We start from the raw sequence: 21,952 nt of genomic DNA, 5'->3' as shown, positions 1-21,952 counted from the left end.
TGTGGGTCCAGAGTATTTCTCTTCCTTATATAGTGTTGGATCCAGACTTCCAGTGCCATCCTAGGTGTGCCTACTCAGAAGTAAGTAATTGTGCATTCAATGGGACTTACTCTGGTTTGCCAAGATCTCCAAAATCTCCAGGTTACTTCAAATCAAGATGTCAGGGATTGGATGAGGGACATTGTGGGTTGGATCCAGTCATAAGTCACACTTAGAACAGACCCATTTAAATCAAGGTCCTTAGGTTAGTCATTACTAACTTGTCCCATTGATTTTGATGGGTTTACTCGAAGCATGGTTAAGGGTGCAACCTTAGGCATGTTTAGAAAGAACAAACTGATACAACTCCTAACATTTTTCATCCAGCCATGCTTCATACATCAATCCCTCTTGCAGTACGCTAATGTGCCCGAACGCACTGGTTAGAGAACTCCTGAATTCTGCCTGTGAAGCCTGACTCCATCTTTCATGTGTATTTAAAAACTATTGTTTGAAACAGACCGCTTTCCCAAATAGAAAAATTAGACTATCATTTTCCTATTGAAGGTATCAGTTTGGATTTAGCCCCGTGTTGACGGAATTGGAGAAAATTGACACTCGCCACTGAGCAAAAGCCCTTTGTGTGGACTCCTTCCCACTGTGAGAAGGATGCTGAAGGTTCCCTGCTGAGTTTCCTATAGCTATGGCTGCCCAATCAATGACCACTCTGAAGCTTCTGCCATTGATTGGATTCTTGCCCTGCTGGTTTCACTGGAAGTCCTCTTGAGAGGTTTCCTTTGATTCCATTTCCCTTAGATTTCAAACGTCCGTCCGTGTACTCTTTCTCCCTCCCTCCCTTTTCTCCTTCTCTTCCTTTGGGCTTTTAAGATTTCAACTGAAATCAATAGCTCTACAAAGCGGTGTTGTGTCCCCAATTCCAATACCTTTTTTTTCAAAGGCTCAACTCATTGCTCTGCTGTAACGCTTGGGCTAAATTTAGAGCCAGCGTTAGGGAAATGTTCCCTTAAAGCCTTTGCTAAGGTTTTCCACATACTTTGGGTTTGTACTTTCCTTCCTTGGAAGCTACCTTTTTCCAGGGAAGGCTATTTGTCCACCAGGCAGAGGAAGGGGTCTTTCGCATCACCTGCAACCTGATTCTTTTAATTGGAGGTCAATTGATTTGAGCCAGAGTTGTATAAATGGACGAGGGATTTGCTCTTCTGATCCTTGAGGTGCAGCACAGAATAGAACAGATGGCACAAAGGAAGCTTAGACTGTATAAATATAGAATCCTTTTTAATTTATGTTTTGGTTAATAATTAGAATACATTTTTGACTACATAAAGAGCAGGTTTTTCAGTGCATACATTCTTCAGACAGACAGGGACCAGTCTCATCATAGATTCCAATCCATTGAAGTAGAATGGGTCATTTGCTTCTTCTTCTTCTTCTCCTCCTCCTCCTCCTCCTCCTCCTCCTCCTAACCACCTAGTTATTGGGCTTACATGCTTTTGTTAATGGCAATAATAACTCAAATACACAGATGAAAAGAGAAGTCTACGGGGGGCTCGTCTACACCAAGCAGAATATTCCACTATGAAAGTGGTATATAAAAGGCAGGAGCCACACTACTGCTTTATAATGGTATTGAAGTGCGCTGACAACTGTTGGGACCCATGACACATACCGCTTTCATAGTGTTATATCCTGCTTGGTGTAGATGTGTCATCGGCCTCAGCTGTTGTCAGTGCACTTTAGTTCCACTATAAAGCAGTAGTGTAAATCCTGCAGTGTGCTTCAATACTGCTATAAAGCAGTAGTGTGGCTCCTGCCTTTTATATACCGCTTTCATTGTGGAATATCCTGCTTGGCGTAGATGAGCCTGGGATCTTCTGCTCAGTGTATTATCCCAACAGTCTTCCTTTCACCAAGGCCTACCCACCCACCATCCCATTGGATCGCTGTAACATAAGACTAGTGCAGACCCATGAGATGCTGGGGCACAGTGCAGCAACCAAAGTGACCTCAGGCTGGCATGTCTAGTGTAATGGCATGCTCTAATGTTCCTTTCCCAAGAACGTGAAGCTTTCATGAAGGCCAAGCCCTTACACAACGAGGATTAAAATAACAACACAACTGTAAAGACAAAAACCAAGACAAAAAAGACAACTGAACCAATATATTGTTCCTGATACATTTCGAGATATGTCTCTTTATAGGGGGAAATGCCTCCCTTGCTTCTAAATTTCCTAAAAATCTGCTCAGGACTACCTCCTCCAATATCTTCCTTGGGTAGGTCTCTCTTGAGTGAGTCAGATTCAGAAGCTTTTTAGGAAGCATGTGAAGAATTTCCCTTGATAACGAGACACATCTCAGCAGAAATAAGGCAACTGGTGCTTTTGTTTCACCTTCACAGAGGTGGAGAATACAGATATGTAATTACATCAGGACACAGAATACATTTTTGAAATAAATGGCTGATATATGAGTGGGTTATGGATATGAACAAACACCTTTTCTGAAATGTTTGCATATGTCATGAAGGGAGAGAACAGGCAGAAAACGGAGATGCTCTTTGATGCTGGTAATATAGAATTGATAAAGGGCAAAAAGAAAAAAAAGAGAGAGAAATATCATTTGAAACAGAGACAAATCTGGACTGATTAATATTTGAGATTAATCAGGTCACAAAGGCAGGTAGCGGAGTGCCCTCTGAAGTCGCAAAAAATTCCCTGAGTAGCATTAAAAACAACAACCCATAATATACTTCATTGAGCAACTAGTTCCTCGTTTGTCCAGCAATTGAGATCAGCCTGAAGCGGAAACAAAGGCAGCGATGCCTTTCTCGTCCTTTGACCTTTCCCTTGTAAGATTCATATGGCTCCCTGTTTTGTAAAAGAAGCCCAAGTAGCATTAAAAGAAAGCATGCAAGGAACACCCAAAAGTTTGGCTAAAGTTTGGCTAAAGCAGGACTACAAATGGAATTGGAAGGGGGGGTTCTTGTAAACTGGAGCCTGGCCTGCAAGCCTGAGTGACATCTTAAGTTAAGACACTGAACGCTCTTGCGTCAGGGTTATTCCTGCTCTTTTGTACTTAAAAAGCATTATAAACATTGCCATATAAATGCACATCTGTAATGAATGGCTTCTACTAAGTAAACACTATGAGCATAAACCAGCCAAAGTCGGGCATGTTCGAAATCTCATAGGGGAGAGGTTATGGAAGTGCTTACCTCTCCCAGCAGAATCAATGAAACTTGAACAGTGCAATCCTATATATGTCTACTCAGAATTAAGCCCCAGTGAGCTCAGTGGGACTTACTCCCATGTAAGTATGTATAGGTTTGCAGCCAAAAGGGCTGGATTTTATATATCAACAGAAAACACAATAATTAAATTAAGGATGGGGGGAGTAAGGTCACAAAGAATATTAGTAAATAAAACACAAGTAATACATGCCCATTTTCAGGCTGGTTAGAACAGCAGAAGACGAAACCAAAAAGGAGATCTATCTGTGAAGCCAAGCCAGACGCAGCCATGCAAAAATGCTTGGCACTGGGTCTATGATTTTGGGAAATGGGATACTGCACAATTCCCCCAAAGCCCCAATTTCATATCAGGAGAAAATGCCCATGAAGACCTCTCCAGGGTTTTGATCTGGCTCTGAAAGAGATTCCATCACAAGACACTGTTAGGAACAGTTCAGATCCTTTGCGTGCTCACTGACATACCGGGGCACTACAGGAAGCTGGCCTTCCTGGGCAAAAGGAGGCAGCTCATACTTTTCAGAAGGTTGGGGGCAGAGGTCATCTGCTGGGAATATCCAATTCTCCTGCTCCAAGGTATCTTTGATTTCTCCTTCTTACTTTTTCAAACGAACTGCTAAATGGTAAGAACCTAACACACACACACACACACACACACACACACTGGTGCTACACCAGCGGCTGCTTCTGGATGCCTGAGGTGTTCCAGGCTACAGTCCTATTGGTATAGCTTAATAGTCCTCTGCAGAACTTCAAGCTGAGAGAGAATGTTGTGTTCGTCAGAGATTTGGCTCCAGGATTGGGACTTTTTGAGCAAAAAGGTTAGGGCGCATTTCACAGCAGGGAGAAAATACACACATTCCCTCAAGTGAACTGCTCCTTGCTGTAGATCAAACCACTATTAAGGGGACTTCAAAGGTTGTCAACCCCCTCCCCCACCTCACTCCCTTTGCTACATCCTTTTAATTTTTTAGCCATGCACTATAACCGGCGCTGGGTTTTCAGGGAAATGGCTGATTAGCACAGTACAAATCTCTCCAATTTTCTTTAGTACTTGTAGCTTTTAATGCACCCTCTTCTTGGGGAGCTAGCTTTCAGAAGCCAGGTTTTCCACACATACCCATTTTCACATGTTAAAAAGTAAGGCACACAATCAAAATGAATTCACATCCGAACCATCTTAGAGCACTAAAGCAGGAGTGCATTAGACACAATTTTCACTGATCTTATGGATAAATTATTGTTTGCAAGCTAAGTTCTTCTACAGCTAACCTGTTCTGTTGTCAATGTATTGTTTCCTTAAGCAGCAACAAACACATACATACATTTCTACATGGTTAATTAAGGCTCACTGGATGTTAGAAGGAATATTCCTGTTGCTCCTTAAGACAGGATATTCATTTCGGGGGACTGTAATCTCAGAAGCCCGAACAAAATCCAACTGTCCATTCTTTCCAATCCCCAGTTAGGAGGCTTTTTGATTCACAGTTTCATGGGATCTTAGGTTTGCCTTCGAAATGTCCTAGCCCAGCACAACGCCCCAAGGGATCTTTTCTAAGCCCCCTGCCCCAGTATCACTGGCATCTACCTAACATCGCTACACTGTCATTTCCTTATCAACGTCTTGATTGTCAATGTGCATTCACTGCCGGCCTCGCTTTGCAGCGCAAGTCAATTCTGGATGGGTATGAACTGCAATCCAATATTGGTTGTACGTACGATCGGGCAGGTATAAATCCAGCACTGCAAGCAATTTGTTTTTCAGTGATCATGGCAAGTAAAAAAAAGGAAGAAGAAGAAATGGGTAAAAAAAACAACCACACCCAAAACTATGAGGGCAGTAATCCCTGAAAAATAAACCCCTATCCTTAGAACTGAATTTCCTGTGGGAGTTATTTCTGAGCCACATATGAGGACGATATTGCATTTGTCGCAAAGCTATGGAATGAAGATGTGACGTGTGCAACTGCAGATTTTTTTTTTTAAAAAAATAAACCTGCTGTGTAGAAGGTTAGAAAAGCCACAAAGGCGGAAATATACCCTTCAGATAGCTGCTCTTAAAAGGATGTCCATTTGCATCGGGGATTAGACATCAAAGACGGCTGGGCCAGGGCACCTGTGGGACTTATGCTCTCGTTTAACACTAGTTCTTTTAAGCAGGCTGTACAAATGGAAGCCTGATGACAATACTGCGTGGTCGGAGATGCAAACTCAGGCGGGTCATCTCTGGGCCAGTTACACTGGAGGAGCGGAGTACTGGATCACGGAGTTGTAGTCAGGAGGCGGGCTGTGGCATTCCAGGCTGGCATCCATGGGCAGAAGGACAGACTCTTCCAGAGGGTCTGCCTCCACCTGGGCTGCTGAGCGGTACTTCACAGACTCACGTTCGTTCTCTGACAACACGGACTCTTTGCTCTTGCTGATGGCTTTTCTCCTGCGGGTGGGAAGAAAACCGAGAACAAAATGATTTTGTTAATGGCTGCTGGCTGACAGTCCTTTTACTTATAGGCAGGCAGCGGGGCCAAGAGGCCTGAACGGTGGGCTCAGGGGAGCTAAGCCTTACCCGACCTGGTGCCCCCCGCCCGCCCACCCAGCATGATGGGAGTAGTAGTGCAACACATCGGGAAGGCGGCAGGTGGGGGAAAGCTGGCCTGTGACACAGAGTCCTGTAACGGGGGTGTGGAGCCTATTGTCAAATTGCAACTCCAATGAAGTCCTTGGTTCCTCCATGATCTCCTGTGCGCAGTGGTCATTTTTTTACCTCTCTAACATCCAATGTAACCTGGAAGTCGTGTCTGGAGGCAAAGTCTTTTTATGCCTATGCTTGGAACACCGTTTGCAAACCACTCTAAAGTGAGCGAAATACTAGACGAGCGAAGCAAAATTCATTTGGGTGCAGCAGATGTACAACTATATGAAGGAGCGTCATCAGGTGAGCGCTTTCTCGCATGCTCGCTATTGCCCACTTATGGATGTTTGCGCATCCTTGAGACGTCATCATCCGCCTCCCAGGCCCCTCCTGCTCCTTCCCCTTATTTTTCCGTTGCAAAATAGACCCCCTATAATCTGCCTTTTTTTTTAATGGAATGTGCCGCCATTTCCTGCTGTGTGCAGGAAAAGTGGCGTGTTAAGAACAACCCCTGAATGGGCCCACGTGGTCGTTGCGGCTTCCTCTTTCTCTCCCCATATAAAGAGATCGTTATTATTATTATTATTATTATTATTATTATTATTATATTTATTACACTTATATACCACCCCATAGCCAAAGCTCTCTGGGCAGTTTACAAAAGTTAAAAATAGTGAACATTAAAAACAAATATACAAAATTTAAAACCATAAAAAGCATAATATACAAACAGAAACAGACAATATCTGTTTAAAACAACTATTCTGGGGTCAGTTAAAAAACTCAGCATATGCTGTTAAATGCCTGGAAGAAGTCTTAACCTGGTGCCGAAAAGATAACAATGTTGGCGCCAGGCGAGCCTCGTCAGGGAGATCATTCCATAATTGAGGGGCCACCACTGAAAAGGCCCTCTCCCTTGTTGCTGTCCTCCAAGCTTCCCTCAGAGTAGGCACCCAGAGGAGGACCTTAGATGTTGAGCGTAGTGTATGGGTAGGTTCATGTCAGGAAAGGCGTTCCATCAGGTATTGTGGTCCCAAGCCATGTAGGGCTTTATAGGTTAAAACCAGCACCTTGAATCGGGCTCGGAAATGTACAGGCAGCCAATGCAAGCGGGCCAGAGTGGGTCTTATATGCTCAAACCTTCTGGTCCTTGTTATCAATCTGGCCGCTGCATTTTGCACAAGCTGCAGCTTCCAAACTGTCTTCAAAGGCAGCCCCACGTAGAGCGCTATTGTGGGACAGCAGCGGGAGGTCAAAACGACGGGAGGGGAACTCGAAAATCCCCCCCCGCCTTATGACACTCAAGGTCTTTTGGATCCTCGATTGTGGATTCTGCTGCCAAGGTGGATCATTCTTGGCATGTCTGGGGATCTGCATTGTTATCATTGCATGCGACTGTTTCTGCTTCTCCCTTCACCCTTTATGCGAAACTCCCTGTGGAATGGTTTCTCTCCCCTTTACACCCCATCTATTCTTCCCCCTCGTGTTACAGGCCCCTGTCAATTCTTGTGAGCTGACTCCACAGCTCCGCTGGCTTTTTAATTTAGTAGACATTATGCTGGTCAACAGAGAGGGGGGCGAGGCGCGAGAACGATCCGTGTAACTTGGCCCCCGGCCGGTGAGATGCTTGCACTGCCAGATAAAAGAACAGTTATTAAGATTCGGTCTGGCCACGCCGTGAGACCCTGAGAGCCACGGCAGCTCTCCGTAAGCAGGAGGGAGCCTGTGTAACCGTCCCGCCCCAGCATCTCCATCGGATCCGGGAATGACGTCGGCTGTCAGCAAATGTTTAAAGAGAGCTTCTTAAACAATGACATTTAATATTTGCTCCCAAGTCAGAGGGATGACAAGTTTGGTCTGAAGCAAGTTCTGTGATTAACCATCTCTGGCAGATTTGAAATGCAATTACCTTCCCAGAAAACACTCCTTTCCCCCAAGACACGTAACCCTGAAATTAAAACAGTCCTGCAGCCTTTCTTGTCTACCCTTTTAACATTCTGTATTTACTGACATTTCATTCATTCGGTTCTCCCCTTGCTCAGCGGCTGACCCAGCGCTGACATGGGCGGAGTGTTTCTCACAAAATCCCCCTGAAGTCCTGACGGTCTCTTTGGACACAAAGGGGCTGCATCGCCTTGCCCAATGGGAAGGGGCAAAGCTCAATGGTAGAGCCGGCACTGTGCGTGCAAAAGATCCCAGGTTCAGTCTCCAGGTAGATCTGGGAAAGATCCCTGCCTGAGACGCCTGCCAGTCACTTTAGACAACACTGTGATAGAGGGCTAGGCATGGTGGAAGGGTCTGTTTGGGCAGTGTTTGCCAGCCCCCCCTTCCAATTCTGGGTCGCAAATCTCTGAGCTTGCTTGACTTGTCACATGATGAATTGGACAAGCTGCAGTTTTCAGCTTTTTTTTTTTTTTAATGTGCAAATCATGGCTGTAAAATATTTACGGAAATCACGATTTGTGCAAAATTGTGGCTGTAAATGGCACAATTTGAGCAAAATTGTAGGCTTTAGTGGTCTGATTATGCCTGCAATATGCGCAAATTGCACTTTTTTTACATCTGAAATCTTGTGCAAATCACAATTTTTGTAAATAGTTATAACCGGAATTTTGTGCAAATTGCAGCTTGCGCATCTTTTTTTTAAAAGCAGAAAAGTTCCCAGGTTTCCGGAAGCGTCCTGCTGCTCAGCTCACAAATGTGTTCAGAGTCGGCAGCGGCATGGGGATTTCTTGAGCCAAAACTGAACAGGATTTCCCCAAGTGGCCTGGCCTAAGCCAGTTTCCTCTGTTCCTAATATTCTGCTTGATGTTCTCACAAAAAGCAGGACTCATCTCAGTGTAGCAAGACTATAGACTGGGAAGCACATTGTGTGTGTGTGTGTGTGTGTGGGCATATATAATGATGTGCCTGCAGTGTGTCTATTGCACCAAGTCAAGCTCCAGGCCGTCAGGTTCCAGGACCCAAGAGAGTTATCTATGAACTACTTGTTCTTATTCATCTCCCCAAGGCTCTTTCCACCACACCCCGCCATTAGGATAGCTTTGGCAACCAGGCATCTTCAAACTCCCTAACAAGCGCGCCTGGGATTGCAGTCTTAACAGATTTCTTTGGTCATTAAAACTGCCGTTCGCAACACACAGCGGTCCTTGAAGGAAGACGTCCTGATCAATTTGCTATTTTGCAGCAAGTAGTACCTTCCGCCGGAGTCCTGGGGTAATTGTAATAAGTGAGCTGCAGGGGCTTGTAATGGCTTTTTATGGGCATTTAATGAGGCTTTTTTTCTTTCTTTTGCAGAGTAACAGTTTTTAAGGGCCTTGATGGTTTTGATAATGTAGGGTGACCATATTTGGGAAACCAGAAAAGAGGACACCTCGTGTGCGTTTGGGGAAGCAGCTTTCTGAGTCCTGCAGAAAGTACGTGATTCCCCCGCCACCTTAAAGAACCCGATTGGAGCGGAGGAGGGGAAAGGATTTCATTCTGCACCACCACCATCCACTCCAATTGGGGCCTTTTCTATAATGTCCACGAATGACCCACTTTCCCCTTTAAGACCTCAGTTGGAGCTCGGGGTGGGGGAATGATGTGCCTGAAGAAAGCATGTCACTCCCTCCTGCCATGCTAATGGCAGCCTTAAAGGGGAAGGTGTGTCATTCCAGGACATTATGGAAAATTATAGAAAATCCCCCCTGACACCATGGAAAGAACAAAAACCAGGACAAATCCGGGGAAATCCTGACAGTTGGTCACCCTAGATAATGGTTAAGAGTCTGAATTGGAATTTGCTGTAGCGAATATGGCTGTCGAAATAATCGTTTCTTTCGTGGGACAAACAATGGGAGAGAGAGAGAGGATGTTTTTTATGTTTTTTAAATTTTTGTATACTTTTAATGTTTACTATTTTTAATTGTTGTAAACCGCCCAGAGAGCTTCGGCTATATAAATGTAATAAATAAATAAATAAATAAAGGTTCAGGGACTGGACTGTGTGCTTAATCTGTGCAAAATGCTAGATATAAATGGTGTAAACATCAAAAGCTACAGTGATATTACAGCATGCCAGTTGGATGGCCAGGATCGCTCTGTTGATTTCAGTTGGCTTTCATGTTGGGATCCTAGGATTAATGTCTGGCATTCAATGAGCACCTACCTAGATTCCCAGAGAAACTTGGCTAATTTTGAAAAAAGACAATAAAGAAAGTTGCCTTATTCCTGTCCATCTAACCCAGCATTGTCTATCCTGGCTGGCAGGAGCTCTCTAGTAGAGAAGGGTCTTTTCACATCAACTTTTATCCAATTCTTTTAACAGGAGAAGGACGTCTCTTCCTCGGCTCTTCTCCAGGTAAGTTACATTATCGCTTGGGGGGTCGCAGTGGGGTCGCTTAGAAGCGCCCTGGGAACAACGTGCGAATTCCCCCAGGTGGCCTACCTGCCTACCTGTTCAGTCTGTTGTCCAGGTGGTAACTGCTGATGATCAAAAGTTCTTATGATGCTTTATCTTTTTCATGGGAAAGAGATTCAGCGGCCCCCTCACCGCTTGATGCGTTCAATATTTCTCCGGAGGGGAGGTCTGAACAGGGCTTCCGTCTGACCCATGTTCAGAGCTTCCCCTTGGATGCTGCAGGGGCTCTTTTCCGCTTTGGCTTCTGAATACCTGACACAGCAAAGTCTTGTTGCTTGTCCAACAGGATTCAGAGTCGCAGAGTTTCGTATTTGTCTTCCCTAAACTCTTGACATGAGCATTCTACACGTTGAGTGTTGCCAATTTTCTCCCCTTTCAACTCAGGGAAGAAAGCAAATGCAAGACAAACAAACAGCTTGATCTCGGGGTGGGGAGGGTCGAGGCGGGGAGGGGGGAGGCGGGGAAGAGGGAGAAGCTTGAGGGCCTCCAGAGCCACCCTGGTTTGGAAGACAGACTAAGCCTTCCAGAGGTTTTGTATAGGGGAAGGAGGACTGTTTGTAACAGGTCCAGAATAAATGTTTTTGATAAAGGGAGAGATAGCATTCGCAAGGGCGACATTTTCCTTTCCCACTAGCCTCAGCAAGCCATTTGGAGAAGAGCAGAGTTGATCTCCAGAGATGTTTTTCCAAGGTTGTGGGTAGATGCAAAGCTTGATTTGTGCCAGGGCTTAATTCAACATCTGTTTTCAATGCCAGGGATCAGGCCTATCATATATGAATTAAAATTTAGGGCTGCACTGTTTAGTCAATTTAACTGCCTTATTTAACCGATGAAGGCTGCAAGCCTCTTCCCCCTTACATGGGAGAAGGCTGCTGGTTAGGATGGCTGTGTATTACCTTCAGGGTCAGAAGCAATGGGCCTCTGTAGACTAGTTGTCGGGGAACATGGGTGGGAGAATCTAATTCCACTCATGTCCTACGCAATGGCTTCCCAGTGGTATCTGGTCGGCCGCTGTGTGAACAAAATGGGCATTTGGTCTGAGCCAGCACGGCTCTTCTGACGTTCTTATGGGAATACGTTCCATTGAAATCAGTGGGGATTACTTCTGAGCAGATGTAAGGATCGTAGTGCGTAAACACTTTTACTGATTAAAATAGGTGTTTGTTTGTTTGTAAATAGAGTCCCAAATGGGATAAATTCCCTGAAAACAGCTCCTGCTCATGAGTGTTGCTGAAAACATTCACCTAGGTGTCCAAAACTTTTGGCACATCACTTTCCATGTATCAGATTCCCTTAGGAAAGAACACATTGCACAAAGCCTGACTCAGTGGCAGAGCAGGGTGAATCTCTAGGCCAAATTCAACTTGAGTTTAAATGTGTTTTTGCATTTAGGAAAGGAAAGGAACCTCTCGTGCAAGCACTGAGTCATTACTGACTCTTGGAGAGACGCCAGCTTTCGCTGACGTTTTCTTGGCAGGCCTTATAGCGGGGTGGTTTGCCGTTGCCTTCCCCGGCCGTTATTACCTTTCCCCCAGCTAACTGGGTACTCATTTTACTGACCTCGGGAGGATGGAAGGCTGAGTCGACCCGAGCCAGCTGCCGGAGAACCAGCTTCCGCTGGGATTGAACTCAGGCTGTGGGGAGAGTTTCGGCTGCAGAAAGTGCTGCTTTACCACTCTGCATGTTTTTGTGTTTTTTTAAAAAATGCAAACAGGAGCCTCTTTGGGGATGGGGTCTGATGATGATCAAGATCACAGCACTCAGGGAGATGTTTTTAACCCTTTCTTTCCTTGCTGTATAATCCTGACATGAGTTGTTCCTCCAAAGCTGATGTCTGCCTTGCACGGAGAGCTCCCGCGCTTACCCTTCTAGCCACAGATTTGCCTATCAAAAATTCCTGTGTTGCTACATGTGAGCATGACTTTATGATGAGTCCATCGTTACACATCATCATCAAGCTGCTCCCCATGCCTGCCCAGGACGTTGCTGCATGCACAAGTCCTGTGATCCCAGGCACATGGCAGGGCTATGTAAAATGTTTGCAGTCCACTAGTGGTCAGACTTCAAGCTTCCAAGATCTACCAACTAGAGTCACATGAAAAGTAGCAGAGTGGAGAGGGGAGAGGATATGATCAGAATTTAATATCGAGGTGCCTTTTTTTTGTTTTCAGTACCAGAACTGACTTCACAGTTCTATTACACAAAAATCCACTCCTGGTTTTCTTCCTTTTAGCAGCCCAATTTATGGTGACAAGAACCTTATAGTTGTTACCACTGTTAAACAATTGGGAGTCAGAAACCTTTGCTGATCTTCCACAAATCACCCAGAGATCTGCCAGTAGTTCCCAATTTATGCTCACTCCCATGGTAGTCAGTAACCAGCTATGGATGGTAAACCATGTAGCCATGGGCTGCACCCTGTGGGATCCTTCAAGAACCAGGAATGGAAAATTGCCCTTTATACAACATTACAGTGAATGTTATTAATTTGAAATCCAACTGTATTAGGGCCAACCAAAACCTCACAAGCTCAGTGAAATTTGGTGACCATTGACTAGTATATATGAATATGGACAATAACAGTTGGATGTGCTTTTATATTGTATTTTATATTACTGTTTTATACTATTGTTTTGTTTTGAATTGTCTTAAATTTGTAAACTGCCCAGAGAGCTTCGGCTATTGGGTGGTATAGAAATGCAATAAATAAATAAATAAATAAATTCTGCAAACGTCCCCAAACTCAGAGATACACTGGTGAATATAATTTATGACATTCACTGTAATATATATTGCAGGTAGCTGTTCTGTCCTGTTAGAAGCAAATCCAAAAGCAATAGTGGCATAATACCTATTAGGGCGAAATAAAATATAAAATGGTGAGAAAATATTTGCGTTCCCCAGGAACTTTTCAGCCTAGTTGTTCAGTAGATAGTGGGAGGGGAGTGAATGGTGGGGGAAAGGAGATGTTTCAGGGCATGACAAGAAAGCAATAGACAAAATTGCAAGTAGTTGTGCTGGTCTATTAAATTGTAGAGCTTTCCCATTTTGGTTTTACTGAACATCTAGCCTGAATAAGAGTTCTGGAGAACATGAAAGGCTACTTCGTAGTGTACTAATGAAATGTATTAGAATATTATTGCTACTATAACACACACACACACACACACGAAGCATCTCAGGAAAAAAATCTTTTGTTGTTGGGTTGTGAACTCTGGGTTGTTTAAACCATGGGTTGTTGTTATGGATGAACCCAGAACCATGAGTTGTTCGGGGGTTGTTTTGCCTTGTTACAGAGGCGGTGGGCAAGAATGGTAAAAAAGAAAGACAACAACCAGCCACTCTACGTGCCTGTAGTACAGTGCCATGAAGGGATTTAGGATACAGGGAGAAAGCGGAAGAAGCAAGAGGGAAGCAAACAACTCAGGGATTAAGAAAACAAACCCTGGTTTGTTCAACTGCCTGCCAGCCAAACAAACCATGCGTTAAATAAATAATGGGTTAGCGTTCTGTGCGAACCAGGTTTGTGTCTGCCGCCTGCACGGCAGCCCTCTTCACACGTTACTTGGATGTAAGTCAGTCATGTGTGGATGGGGATGAGGGCACGGCCCCATTCCTCCTTCTACCTGTGGTTGCCCTACACAAAGTAATGTGTGAATACGGCTTGTGTTTCATTGCAAACCAGCTTTTGAACTTGTCAGTTTATGAGAGCATGTCAGTATTGACCAATATGAGCCCATCCAGAGGTACTTACGCGAGAGCCATAATCCCGTAAGGCCAGGAACGGATTTCCAGCCTCTTCCGGCTCTTGATTTCATCCAAAGTCAGCACCATCCCACTATCTGACTCACTTTCCTGAAGAAGAGGATTGAGGAGTGGAGAGAAAACCCAAGTGAGTCAATAGTCCTCTAATTTAGGGCTCCATCACACCTACACGTTTGCCCTCAAATGATCCACCTTCGTTTCCATAGCATGTGAAAGCCTGAGCGCTTACACCTTTGTGCTTTTACGTGTCATTCATCTTTACACCTCTCCTCTCCTGCGCACCAGCGTATCGCTGTTGTTCCGTTGAGATGCACTCTCAGATCTCCTTTGTACCTCCCCCTAGAGTTCATTAGTTGGTGGTACAGTAGTTGGACACCTCGCCCTGGAGAGGGTTGCAGGGTTGTGTAAATCCCTTTGATTTCAATTGCATTTACATCCAGTTCATGATACAATCCCATGCATGCTTACCTTTGAGTAAATCCCATTGAACAGAGACAGACTTGTTGTTGCAATTATATCCCACCTTTTTTCCTCCAAGGAACCCAAGGTGGCATATATAATCTTCCTACTCTCCATTTTATCCTCACAACAACAACCCTGTGAGGTACGCTGGGCTGAGAGTCTGTGACTGGCCCAAAGTCACCCAGTGGGTTTCCATGGCCCAATGGGGACTGGTTCGCACATGACTGACTTACATCTCCTGACTCCCAGTCCAACACTTTAGCCACTACACCACAACTTACTAAAATGGGGTTTACTCATCAGCCCTGGTTAGGCCTCATCTAGAGTATTGCGTCCAGTTCTGGGCTCCACAATTCAAGAAGGATGCAGACAAGCTGGAGCGTGTTCAGAGGAGGGCAACCAGGATGATCAGGGGTCTGGAAACAAAGCCCTATGAAGAGAGACTGAAAGAACTGGGCATGTTTAGCCTGGAGAAGAGAAGATGGAGGGGAGACATGATAGCACTCTTCAAAGACTTAAAAGGTTGTCACACAGAGGAGGACACGGGAGGAGGACACAGAGGAGGACACACAGAGTGCAGGACACGGAATAACGGGCTCAAGTTAAAGGAAGCCAGATTCCAGCTGGACATCAGGAAAAACTTCCTGACTGTTAGAGCAGTATGACAATGGAATCAGTTAACTAGGGAGGTTGTGGGCTCTCCCACACTAGAGGCATTCAAGAGGCAGCTGGACAAGCATCTGTCAGGGATGCTTTAGAGTGGATTCCTGCATTGAGCAGGGGGTTGGACTCGGTGGCCTTATAGGCCCCTTCCAACTCTACTATTCTATGATTCCCCCTCGTGTTACAGTGCTATCATGTCTCCCCTCAATCTTCCCTTTACTGAGGGTCCATCCAGTGCGTGGTGCAGGAAGGACCCGGCGTGGAGTTTGAAGGCCATGACACCGCGACTAGCACCCCATGCCTTGCTTTTTTTTCTTTTTACTAATCAGCAGCCCTGCATGGCTGCTTTGAAGATGGGGGGAGCATTTTTGTGCCATTCTCCAACGTAACCCCTCCTTGTCACAAGCGGTTATGGGCTCCACAGAGGAAAATGTGCAGGTTCAGACAGTGCCACTTTCAGTGACTTCTCTAACCTTAAAAGCAGCTGCGTGGGGTGTGTGTGCGCTAAATAATAAAAAAGAGATGAAGTGGGAGGTCCCAATCATGGACATACTCTGTCAGAGTTCTAGTTTTGCTTTCCTTTTGTTTAAAGCCAGAAGGGTTCCTTGGGCCATGGACCACGTTTAGTGCTGCTGCTAAGGCACACCAGTGGGATGGCCACGAACTCGCTGATGACGTCAGAGATCTCTCTGTTGGCTTTCCTTTTGGGATCTAAGCTGTGATCCCACATACAGGTGTGTATGTGGGGAGGGGGGCATCCCATGGCAAGAAAATGGAGCAAGGGGGAACTGGGCTTAAGTACTTACATAGAGAAAACATTTCTTCAGAATGGTACTGAGCCACAGGACTTAGGAAGACGGATGTAGTCTGGTGAGAATCCTGCCAGTTCTCTGCTTTAAATGCAAGGATAATCTTGGCAAAGAAACGGCTTCACCGCTCAAATCTTAGGCTGAGCTGCCTGGCTTGCAGTTGGCTCTAGTTTCATTTAATGCCGCTGCTCTGCAGTAAGCTTGTAAATTATTCCCCCTGTCAGTTTTATGAAGATAACACTTTAAAACAAACAAACCCAGAATGGGAAAGTTTAAAAATCCATATAAAATTAATGTACACAGACGAGTGGGCTGACTTTATTGTTTTCCTCGTTTCTTTGGCTTCCCCACATTTTAAATCCTGGATGCACAACATGACAAGGTAAGGGTTTCTCTTTTGTGTGTGTGGCCATTTTAGGTAGAACCCATTATGAAAGATACTATAAACTGGCTAACTGGACTCTATGGACAGAGAGTGTCCTCCGTTTATTTGACTTACGGCATACTCTTCGGGCCTTTAATAGAAACAGCTTTTGAGGCCAGCACCAGAGTTTGGGAATTTGGCACGGTTAGATTATATTATCACAATATTAAGTTTATTGGCTATAAGTATGGCATGTTTGGAGGGGTTTTAATTCTGTATGCATTTGTTACAGTTGCCTTGAAAAAGAGTCTATGTTTGGAATGCATCAGCAATTGGAATAGTCTTTGCATGATTCTGCAATTAGGCACATTTTCCAGCACCCAAGGGGGTCAGCTCTCTTTGCCAATGTCCAGAGGCCTCCAAACAGCCTCTTCATGCTCTGCACAAGGAACTTCTCTGACTCTGACCGTCCCAGGGAGCCATGCACAAGTGAAAAAAACCCTTCCTTCCCACATGGTCTCTATGCCAGCTGGAGGTGGGTGCTCATGTGTTGATGTCAGTTCAATCTCTCACTTTATGTTGAATGCTGCACAAGTGTCTAAGTCCTCTTTGATCCCCCAGGGACAAAGTCAGAGGCTGACCCCCAGAGATCCTGAGAGGGTAGCAATAAAGGTGGATACTGCACCATTACACCTATACTAGGCCCGCCACATAAACCCTTCTCAGGCCAAGCATCACCACTTGAAAACCTGAGGGCGGGTTAAACAAAACCTTTCCCCTAGCTATGAGGGAAACAGGTTAAATATAGGATCTGTTTTTAAATGTACTGTGGGTATATTCTGGTTTGGGTGTTTGATAACTGTGAGGCAGTTATGCCAAGCTGACATGTGGTAATTGGTAGCTAACAAAATAATAATAATAATAAGTTTATTGTCATGTTAAAAGCTTCAAATGAAAATATAATGCTTCCAATCCTGCCCAATCCAATCTCCCCAATCTCCAACCATCTCTCTCTCTCTCTCTCTCTCTCTCTCCTCACACCAATCCTAAATCCCTAGGAATTAATCTCCTCTCACTCCACATACAATTCCAATCTCCACTCCCAACAACAACTCCCAACCCAACACACAGGGTACTCCTCCCCTCAGTCACTCTTCATATACTCCTTCCTCTACCCTACCTATTACATCACGAACCACCTCCACTCCGTTCTAACATTTCATACTCACCAGACATACTAATGCAGATGCATACAGGATACTCAATTGCGGGGTAACGCCACAGATACTTTTTTAAAACAACACCACCATTTTATTAAGAATTATCAATATACTAAAAGCTAGTAGTAAATGTGAGACGTTATGGGTTCATAGACTGTCTATATGAACCCATAACGTCTCACATTTACTACTTACTAGAATCATTATGAATTAATAGAGTACAATTAATAGAGCACACATTATGCATGTTCAGTATTTACACTGATTGCTCCAAGAGAATGAAGAGACAAAGTCTTGGAAAATTGAACACACACACACACACACACACACACACACACACGGCTACTTCAAACTTTGGCTGTACCATAAACCCTGTTAAACTACCCTATTATATTCCGTGGCCATTCTTCCTTGCTATTCACTTTTCTGTGCCTTTCACAGATGCATAACTAGCAGAAATCGGCAGGCACACTTTTCCCGCACCACTGAACCTCTGTGCTCTTTTCAATTTGTTATCCAGCTGTTAAAGGCGTGGCAGGGGAGGGTTCAAAGCAGGCTGCAACGAGACACTATAGAGGATGCGCCACTGCCACTGAAAACCAGAGCCACGTGTCCTCTCCACCTGTGTAGTATCTGATGATCTAAAACATATGCTATTGACATCATTGCACTCCCATGTTTCTCTACCACCACTCGCAAGGCAGATGCAGAGACACACATAGCACAAGAGACATCACTGTTTTGTATTACTAGACGTTACTGAGGAGAAGAGGAAAACAAGAGGCAGGGCTGCCATTTTTAGTGGGAGTCATGCGTCCTCCAAAACATTTTGCTGACAACCACCAGGCCCGGCGCTGCCATAGAGGCAACTCAGGCGGCGGCCTAGAGCACCAAGCAAACGAGGGCGCCGAACAGAGCACCCGGAAGCTGCTCTCCTAGAGTGGCTTCTGGGCATGCTGTTCCAAAGCTGCCACCCTGGCCGCCGCCCAACCCCAGCGTCCTGGCTCCTTCGAAGCCAGGATGCTGGGGTTGGAGGCGGAGGCTTCAGTACGGCACGCCAGGAAGCCACTTCCAGGCGCGCTGCTTCAAAGCCTCTGCCCCGCCCCCCAACCCCAGCATCCTGGCTTCAAAGCCAGGAGCGGGCGTGGAGGGGGCGGGGCGGAGGCTTCAGTACGGCGTGCCCGGAAGCCACTACCGGGCACGCTGCTTCAAAGCCTCCGCCCCCCAACCCCAGCGTCCTGGCTTCAAAGCTGGGAGCGGGAGAGAGCGGGCGAGCGAGGGGGCGGTCGGTCAGGTGAGCAAGGGGGGCGGTGAGCGAGCGGGCGAGGGGGGGCAGGGGCGAGCGAGGGGGGCAGGGCAGAGGCTTCAGGACGCGCCTGCCTAGGGCGCAATATAGTCTGGCGCCGGCCCTGACAACCACTCAACATTCTAACCAAAGTACACTAGACTTTGGGAGTTTTCCTGTTGACTCCAGTGAGTTCAATATCAAACCTCTTTTCTCTTAAGGACCATCCATTTTGGTGAACAGTAAAAATAACATAAGCGCAGGAAGAGACAGGTCTAATCCTATACTTTGAACCTTCTTGAGTAGCTCTTTGAAGCAAGGACACTGAATTATTTTGCACAGACACCAGTCCACATGTTACCACATCCAGCCGACTACATGAGAATTATGCTTGGCTAGATTCCCACAGCAATACAGAGATCATTAGCAGCAGCCATTGTTTTAGGGTATCACCTTTATCTAAGAGCAGAAAGAGGCGAACATTTCAGTAAAAAAAACAGTCTTCCTTTATGAAGAGGCTAGCAGCGCCGAGCCTGAAAAAGCAGCTGCCAGCCAACAGGAAGCAATGGAAGCTTTATTTAAGAAAATAGTAATATCTGTGGTTGTGGAACTCAAAGAACAGAATCCAAGAAACTGAGGAGTCATCCATCTCAAGGATGGCCAACTGGCTGGCTCACTCCCCACAAGCTATTTCAACAGGCCCCTATCAGCCCTACAAGTTTTAAATCTAAGTATGCTACAGTGCCCACAGCTTTGCTCACAAAGTAAAAATTAGCTGCTTCCGAGAAATTTTCTGATAGCCATCTCAGCTATTGGCCACCGCCACATCTTGTGGTAGTGAATTCCAGGAGTTAAGGATGCAAATTATCTTAAGAATTACCTCCTTTTTCGCCTGTCCTGCATCTTTTTCCAATCCATGTTACTGCATGACCCTGGAGATTCTCCATTTAGAACGACTCATTAAATTAATCATAGAATCATACAATAGCAGAGTTGGAAGGGCCTACAATGCCATCGAGTCCAACCCCTTGCTCAATGCAGGAATCCACCCTAAAGTATCCCTGACAGATGGTTGTCCAGGTGCCTCTTGAAGGCCTCTAGTGTGGGAGAGGCCACAACCTCCCTAGGTAACTGGTTCCATTGTCGTACTGCTCTAACAGTTAGGAAGTTTTTCCTGATGTCCAGCTGGAATCTGGCTTCCTCTAACTTGAGCCCGTTATTCCGTGTCCTGCACTCTGGGAGGATCGAGAAGAGATCCTGGCCCTCCTCTGTGTGACAACCTTTCAAGTATTTGAAGAGTGGTATCATGTCTCCCCTCCATCTTCTCTTCTCCAGGCTAAACATGCCCAGTTCTTTCAGTCTCTCTTCATAGGGCTTTGTTTCCAGGCCCCTGATCATCCTGGTTGCCCTCTTCTGAACACGCTCCAGCTTGTCTGCATCCTTCTTGAATTGTGGAGCCCAGAACTGGACGCAATACTCTAGATGAGGCCTAACCAGGGCCGAATAGAGAGGAACCAGTACCTCACGTGATTTGGAAGCTATACTTCTATTAATGCAGCCCAAAACAGCATTGGCCTTTCTTGCAGCCATATCGCACTGTTGGCTCATATTCAGCTTGCGATCTACAACAATTCCAAGATCCTTCTCGTTTGTAGTATTGCTGAGCCAAGTATCCCCCATCTTGTAACTGTGCCTTTGGTTTCTATTTCCTAGATGTAGAACTTGGCATTTATCCCTATTAAATTCCATTCTGTTGTTTTCAGCCCAGCACTCCAGCCTATCAGGATCACTTTGAAGTTTGTTTCTGTGTTCCAGGGTATTAGCTATCCCATCCAATTTTGTGTCATCTGCAAATCTGATCAGCATTCCCTGCACCTCCTCGTCCAAATCATTAATAAAAACGTCGAAGATCACTGGGCCCAGGACTGAGCCCTGCGGTTCCCCACTCGTTGCCTCTTACACTGAGGTCCAAATCTCCCAAGGGAGATTAAAGCTCCCTGAATGAAACTCTCACAGTTCGCCAATTGCAGCAGGCCTCCAGGTGGGTAATGTGGGAAAGAAAACATGCTTACCTCCTGCATCCTTTTCTCCACTGGCACCTCATCAAAGGTCTTCACACTGAGTGGCCGATTCTTGGCATTAATGCTGAAAACAAGATGGTTGTTAGATTTCTATTTGGTCAATCATGGACTTGCAGTCTCTAATGGGTGGGGTGCAGTGGGGTGGGAAGGTGAAAAAAAGCTATAGCATTCAAGTGTGTATCAGTGTGGGTAAGAGAGGGGAGCTGGGTACTGGGAACATAAGAACATCAGAAGAGCCCTGCTAGATCAGACCAAGGGTCCATCTAATCCAGCATTCTGTTCACACAGCGGCCAAGCAGCCATTGGCCAGGGATGAACAAGCATGACATGGTGCAACAGCACCCTCCCAACCATGTCCCCCAGCAACCGGTGCACACAGGCTTACTGCCTCGAATACTGGAGATAGCACATAACCATCAGGGCTAGTAGCCATTGATAGCCTTCTCCAGGAATCTCCCCCTTTTAAAGCCTTCCAAATTGGTGGCCATCACTACAGCTTGTGCTAGCGAATTCCATACTTTAACTATGCACTGTGTGAAGCATTTGTCGTGGATCTCCCACCAATCAGCTTCACAGCCGCCACCTTCTGCAAAACCAGAATGAGGGGAAATCACCACCACCACAGCCATTTGTTTTACAAAAGCCAATTCCGTACCTTGCTTCCACTGCACTCCAGCGATGAATAAAGTTGCTTAAATTGTCTTCCGAGATGCAGATTTTGGGGATGGACTCTCCATCTGGGCATAATGTAATGTTCAGTGGGATGTAGTCTTTCCCATCCTACATATATCATAAACGAGAAGAAAACAAAAGGAACTAAGACTCATTTTTCTTACTCAGCCTCGGACAATAATGGCCGCCACATTTTGCTGAGTCTGGTTTTTGTACCAGGCACCCTCTGTGGAGTTTTGCTCCTTCCTTCCTTTCATCTTCCTACAAAACAACTTGAATCTTCCTAGCTCAGATCCTTAATCCAGACATGCGGAACCTTTGGCCCTCCAGATGTTGCTGGACTACAACTCCCATCA

The 21,952-nt window shown here is 45.6% G+C and overlaps 1 protein-coding gene across 2 annotated transcripts in view; it reads right to left on the bottom strand.

The window, feature by feature from the left end:
• Nucleotides 1-1,258: 1,258 nt before the first annotated feature.
• Nucleotides 1,259-21,952, bottom strand: part of LOC134409211 (vascular endothelial growth factor receptor kdr-like) — a 238,648-nt gene continuing 217,954 nt past the window's right edge. For both annotated transcript variants that reach the window (XM_063141839.1, XM_063141840.1), the window contains exons 27-30: nt 21,580-21,704; nt 20,916-20,988; nt 14,030-14,130; nt 1,259-5,678 (exon numbers count right to left, since the gene is read on the bottom strand). In XM_063141839.1, coding sequence (XP_062997909.1) covers nt 5,480-5,678; nt 14,030-14,130; nt 20,916-20,988; nt 21,580-21,704 — 498 coding nt within the window. In that variant the 3' untranslated portion in view covers nt 1,259-5,479. The remainder of the gene's footprint in view (nt 5,679-14,029; nt 14,131-20,915; nt 20,989-21,579; nt 21,705-21,952) is intronic.

This window comes from Elgaria multicarinata, chromosome 15 (genome assembly GCF_023053635.1).
Source record: "Elgaria multicarinata webbii isolate HBS135686 ecotype San Diego chromosome 15, rElgMul1.1.pri, whole genome shotgun sequence".
Classification (NCBI taxonomy): domain Eukaryota; kingdom Metazoa; phylum Chordata; class Lepidosauria; order Squamata; family Anguidae; genus Elgaria; species Elgaria multicarinata.
The sequence above is the reverse complement of the archived record's forward strand: the minus strand, read 5'-3'. Positions and strand labels throughout refer to the sequence as shown.